The sequence below is a fragment of the Gastrolobium bilobum genome, unplaced genomic scaffold (assembly GCF_033153095.1).
Source record: "Gastrolobium bilobum isolate Gb01-03AN ecotype WA unplaced genomic scaffold, APGP_CSIRO_Gbil_v1 utg2134, whole genome shotgun sequence".
In the NCBI taxonomy this organism is placed as follows: Eukaryota; Viridiplantae; Streptophyta; class Magnoliopsida; order Fabales; family Fabaceae; genus Gastrolobium; species Gastrolobium bilobum.
The window spans coordinates 7,487-13,708 of NW_026899657.1; the positions used below are offsets into that span (position 1 = coordinate 7,487).

A 6,222-nucleotide genomic window follows, 5' to 3' on the forward strand; every position below is an offset into this window, starting at 1 on the left:
CCTCTTTCATAGCATCACCAATTGCTTCTTGTATTATATCTATCATAAAATAGTCTTCTCTGTCTGTTGGATGTTTCATTGATTCGAAGACGTCAATGGTGATTGTTTCTTCGTTCACCCTCAGCATTAGTTTTCCTTGCTCCACATCAATCATTGCCCTTGCGGTGGCTAAGAATGGCCTTCCAAGTAAAAGGGGAATTTCGGTGTCTTCTTCCATATTCAGAACTACAAAATCTGCAGGGAAGATAAATTTGTCAATTTTAACTAAAACATCTTCAATTACCCCATCTGGTCGTCTGATTGATCTGTCAGCTAACTGGAGAGAAACTGTAGTTGGCTTGAGCTCTTTGATTCCAAGAGCTTTGCACATGGACAGTGGCATCAGGTTGATACTTGCTCCCAGATCACATAATGCTTTTCCAACTTCAATGTTTCCTATTTAAATAGAAATACTGAAGCTGCCTAGATCTTTCGGCCTGGGAGGAAGTTTCTTCTGGATGATTGCACTGCACTCCTCTGTCAAAGCCACTGTTTCGCATTCCTTCAACTTGTGTTTCTTTGATATAAGGTCTTTCATGAACTTCGCATAGTTCGGCATGATTTCCAGGGCTTCTGCGAAAGGAATGTTGACTTGCAGCTTCTTGAAGATGTCCAGAAATTTGTTGTATTGTTGTTTCTGGACTTCTTGATTCAACCACTGAGGGTATGGAACTTTTTCATAAGGAGGCGGGTCTGCTGCTTTTGGTTGTCTGTCCAAAGCTTTCTTTTTCTCCCATTTGAATAGCCTCCTCTCTGGAATGCTCTTCTCGGCTTCTACTTCATCTTCTTCTTTATCTTTCTCAGCTTCAGGTTCAGCTTCAAGTTCGACTTCAGGTTCGGCTTCTTTCTTCTTTTCAACCGGTGGCTTTTCCACAGGCTGAATCACGATCCCACTTCTTGTGACAATTGCATTACATTGTGCCTTTGGGTTCGTATCGGTGTTACTTGAAAAGGTGCCATGAGTTCTTTCAGTGAACTGTCTTGCTAGCTGACCAATTTGAGTCTCCAGGTTCCGGATCGAAGCTTCTTGATTTCGGAATGAAGCTCTTGTTTCATCTCTGAAGGCATCTGTATTTTGAATGTAGTCGGATCTTGTTTTGGATAGCTGTGCAAAGGCCTTCTCCCATTCTGATGTGGTGCCTTGAGGTTGTTGTTGCAATGGCATAGGAGGATTCAGCTGGTAGTTTGACTTGTAACTCAACCCAGGGTGTTGGTTATTATTTTTCCACCCTTGATTACCATATTGATTCCTTCCTCGATTGTTCGGGTTCTTTTGATCATACCAGAGTGCATTGACCTCCGCTGGTGGTTTTTATGTGTTTCTGATGTATTCACAATCCTTAGTTGCATTAGCCTCCTGACAAATATCACATTTAATGTTAGAATTAGAAACAGAAGAAACTTGAGAAAGATTAAATTTCTTATTAAGAGCATCTAATTGTTCTTGTTGTTTCTTGTGCATTTGTAGCATTTGTTCATTCTGGGCAAAGAGTGCATCATAGCCTTCAAGCTTCATGATCCCTGATCTTTTGGGTGCAACTGGAGTAGGAGCATTGTCAAATTCTTGAGATGCTAATGATTCCAACAATTCAAGTGCTTCCTCAGGAGTTTTTGTTTTCAATGAGCCTCCTGAAGCGGCATTTACCAATGTTCTTGTGTTGGATGTCATCCCTTGGAAAAAGATTCTTGCCTTCTCCCATGCTTCAATTCCGTGTTGAGGACACTTCCTGAGTAATCCTTTGAATCGTGTCCAAGCCTCGTACAAAGATTCGCTTTCTTTTTGTTCAAAAGCTGTGATCTCCGCCTTGAGCCTAGCCATCTTTGAAGCTGAGAAAAATCTGGCCAAGAATTTCACGGCTAAGTCATCCCAACTGGTTATGCTTCCTTTAGGTTGAGACTGCAACCAATCTCTTGCTTCATCTTTCAGTGAGCATGGTAATAGCCTGACTAATATAGCATCAATTGGAACTCTATTTACTTTTAATGTATCACAGTAAAGCAAAAAGTCATCAAGATGACAATAGGGGTTCTCTGTGCTTCCACCAACGAACTGTTCTTTTTGAATCAGTTGCACTAATGCCGGCTTTAGTTCCAAGTTGTTAGCCTCTATGTTGGGTCTAACAATGCTCGCTGTCTGTGAAGCTCGAGTTGGGGTCATGTAATCCCCAATGTCCTTCGAACGATTTGATTGTTGTTTTCTGCCATTGGTTCCTCCTTTGGCTCTTTCTTTGGTTCCGTCAAAGTTTATGCTATTTTTGTGTCTTTTGCTTTCTTTGCTTTTGCGTCCTTCCTAAGTTTCCTTTCTGTCTTTTCTATCTCAGGATCAAACTGCAAGGGTCGCGGGTTAAGAGTACCTCGCATAAACAAAGATTGAAAAGATGTGCAGAAAAAATAGAAAACGCAAAACAGAAAACAGAAAATTAAAGAAAAGAATGCAGAAAATTAAATATGCAGAAAAATATGTAGAATTTTTGTATGCAAAAAATGTTTTTATGGTATGCTTCAAGTGCAGAAAAGTAAAAGCTCAATCTAAAATTTAATTAGTTACTTCTAATGTTGAAGAATTTGATCCCCGGCAACGACGCCAAAAACTTGTTGCGACTCGGCAAGTGCACTGATCGTGAAAGTAATAAAGTGTACCGGAGTACAAGATCGTTCCCACGAGGATCAGAATTTTCAAGCACTAGTTCGCTAATCGCATTTTAGTTGGACAATCAAAAGTTGAGTTTAAGAGAATTTAGATGAAAAGAGTTGTGGTTCAAAGAACATAAAATTAAAAACAAGTAAAGGCATGCGATATGAAAATTCAGAATTAAAAGAATGAATGATGATGATGTTTGATTGAAATTTAAACAAGCGTAGTTAAGGTTTCGACTTCCCCCAATATCCTCAATATGTTATGAATTAAAAAGCCAAGAATTTGTTTCTTAATATATTACCAATCAATTCTCTCTGAGTTAATTACGGTTCAATTCCTTGTTACAATAAATCTATGTAATCTTGAAAGAACTCTAGTTCCCCGATTATTCCTCAAGAAAAACATGCATTAAGATCAAGAATTACAAGATTGCATAATTACTTTATGTCTATTCCTATTCCTATTACTAGATCACAAGGATTATGATAAATTATCAAGTCAAGGTTCATGCACCAACATCCTTATTGTCATACAATTCCCTAAAATCATTCTATAAGGAACGAACTCATAGAAAGCAATAAAGACAGATAATTTATTCAATTATAAAAAGAACAGGATTCAGAGACAATTTAATTCATAAACATAAAGATTCAATTGGATTCTATCTACCCTTAACTACATAAAAGACTACTCTAGCATACTGAATTGAAAAGAAATAATAAAGAAAAGAGAACCCCAAGCCTCCATTGGTGTGATGTTGACTTGGTTCCTCAGTGTTCTAGCGCTCCGCAACAGGATTCCTCCTTCCGTCTTGGTGTAATGCTCTGGAATTGTGAATTGGTGTTTTGGTTCTGCTCCCAAGCTCCTTATTTATAACCATAGGTGTTGTATCCATCATTAAATCTCCTAATGAATCCATATCAGATTTGTATTTGATTCCATATTTGTTTCCTTTTTGCATGTAATATCTTGGAGATTTGGTTGATGAATTAGAGCTTCAAATATTTGTCGTATCTTCAACATATCTTCTCATTGGAGTTATATCTTATTTCAAATCATGGCTGAGGTGTTTCCTCCATGTATCTTTATGGAATCTGCTTGCATATCTTGATCAAATCTTTCCTGGAGTTGGCTTGACTGTGTATGGACATTTTAGCGTGCTGTTTGTACGCTAAAATGTTCTTGATGTGTATTCTTGTTAGCCTTCACACATTTTGGCATCCAGTATCACGCCAAAACATTCTCTTCGAATGGTTTTGGTTATTTTTTGGACGTTTTGCCGTGCTGTTGTGCACCAAAACGTTCTCCTCCAGAGGAAATGGTGTTTTTCTTCCTTTTGTGCGTTTAAACATGCTTCATGGACGCCAAAACGTCCTCCTTCAGCAGGTACACACTTGGAATCTTGCTTTCTTGTGACTTCAACTCATTTTGATGTCTTCCTTTGGTTCCAAAATGCCATAATAGGTGTCGAAAACCCTTGCAAATCAGCATTACGACAACATGTTAGCAAGATATTCAATTACTGTAACTTTACAGTATACAACCCTAATTTCCATGCAATTCACAACATATATCAATCATAATTAAGCCTAAAAACATGGTAAACCAAGGGTTTATCACTTTCGCTCCTACATCAACACGCATCCTAATCCATACTTGGATGCATCACAATAGATCTCAAATCTCTTTTTCGGACCAGGAAGAATGAAAACCGGTGCGGTAGTCAACTTATCTTTCAATTCTTGAAAGCTCACATCACACCCCAAGGGTCCATGCAAATGGCACCCTATTTCGGGTCAATCTAGTCAATGGCAAGGCGATCCTAGAGAATCCATTAATAAATCGCCTGTAGTATCCTGTTAAACCCAGAAAACTCCAGATTTCAGTAACACTCTTGGGTCTTTCCCAATCTAACACCGCTTCTATTTTACTCGGATCAATAGCCACTCCTGCAGATGAAATGACATGTCCAAGAAACTGTATCTCATGCAACCAAAACTCACACTTGGATGGTTTGGCATGTAACTGATGCTCCCTCAAAATTTGTAAGACTATCTTCAAATGCTCTGCGTGCTCTTCTTTACTCTTAGAGTAGATCCGAATATCATCAATAAATACCACTACAAATTGATCTAAATGTGGTTTGAAGAATCGGTTCATATAACTCATGAACACGGTTGGGGCATTAGTAAGCCCAAATGGAATCACTAAATACTCATAGTGCCCATATCTGGATCGGAAAGCCGTCTTCGGAATATCCTTTGCCTTTTCCCGGATCTGGTGATATTCAGAACGAAGATCAATCTTCGAGAACACTGAAGCACCCCTAAGCTGATCCAACAAATCATCGATGCGGGGTAGAGGGTACTTGTTCTTCACTGTTACTTTGTTTAGTTGTCGGTAATCTGTGCACAATCTCATAGTACCATCCTTCTTCTTCACAAAAATGACTGGTGCACCCCAACGAGATACACTCGGTCTGATAAAGTTCTTGCGGGATAATTCTTCTAACTGCTTCTTCAACTCTGCTAGCTCCACTGATGACATCTTGTATGGAGCCAATGAGATAGGCCCCACATCAGGTACTAAGTCAATTGAGAATTCAATCTCCCTCTCAGGTGGAAAATGGAGCATTTCTTCCGAAAATACATCTTCAAACTCGCATACAACCTGAATATTGGCAGTAGGTTCTTTGGAATCTCCTACAAGTCCTCCCAGAATAATGTATCCTGCATCTCCCTCATTTAAAGCCTTATTTAATTGCAGTGCCGACAAGTACAAACTGTCCGGCTTCTCTCCTTTTGCAGCAAAGAAAACCCTTCTGCTACAACAATCAAGCATCACACCATATCGAACCAACCAATCTATACCTAGGATGATGTGTAGATCCATGCCCTCAAGCACTATCAAATCCACCATATACTCTTCCTTCTCAAATATGAATCTGACTTTTTTGCACTTCAAAGAAGTAGAAACAATGTCTCCGGTGACAGTCTTCACTACCATGGGAGGCGTGAACTCATGAATGGGCAAATGTAACCCATCAGCAACAAATTCAGATATGAAGGAGTAGGTAGCCCTGGAATCAAAAATGGCATCAAAAGCATATCCTCTGATAAGAATAGTAACTTTGATCAATTTGGGAGACCTTTTTACCTCCTGCTGTGTCACCGCATATACCCTGGCACTAGTGGGCTCCACAGGCTCCTCTATGGCTCTCTGAGTACGCACGGCCTAAATGGGAATCGCCTGAATGGCAGAAACTTGCCTCGTCCTCTGGGGGCATTCCCGGGAATAGTGTCCAGCCTGACCACAACTGAAACAAACACTTTACCCCAGTCTACAAACACTCGGATGTATCTTCCCATACTTGGCACAACTGGGGATCTTTCCTGCACCAGGCTTGCCGCTTCCACTCTTCACAAAAGGAGTCTTTTCAAACTTGTTTCCCTGCTGCACTTACAAACCTTTCCCCTTACCCTTCCAGGGCGTAGTCCTCCTACTGAAGCTCTTCCCAGCTGCTTCCTTACCTCTGGTACGATAGT

General features: G+C 39.9%; 1 protein-coding gene and 1 non-coding gene across 2 annotated transcripts; one reads left to right on the forward strand and one right to left on the reverse strand.

The window, feature by feature from the left end:
* Window positions 1-439: 439 nt before the first annotated feature.
* LOC133292338 (uncharacterized) lies at window positions 440-2,197 on the reverse strand. Its single transcript, XM_061490746.1, has 3 exons — window positions 1,500-2,197; window positions 1,279-1,396; window positions 440-1,216 (listed from the first exon to the last, which is right to left on the reverse strand). Exons 1-3 carry the CDS (start codon window positions 2,195-2,197, stop codon window positions 440-442), a joined length of 1,593 nt encoding a protein of 530 aa, XP_061346730.1.
* Window positions 1,746-1,852, forward strand: LOC133292382 (small nucleolar RNA R71). The gene has a single exon (XR_009748904.1). It is a non-coding gene; the product is annotated as a small nucleolar RNA R71 (small nucleolar RNA).
* Window positions 2,198-6,222: the final 4,025 nt, after the last annotated feature.

Bases quoted from the DNA above. Each gene is read 5' to 3' on its own strand.
- LOC133292338 (XM_061490746.1), bottom strand. From the start codon at position 2,197: ATGACCCCAACTCGAGCTTCACAGACAGCGAGCATTGTTAGACCCAAC. The intron at 1,397-1,499 runs GCACAAGAAACA...GATATTTGTCAG, and splicing joins AATGAACAAATGCTACAAAT to GAGGCTAATGCAACTAAGGA. The intron at 1,217-1,278 runs GTAATCAAGGGT...TCAAACTACCAG, and splicing joins TCGAGGAAGGAATCAATATG to CTGAATCCTCCTATGCCATT.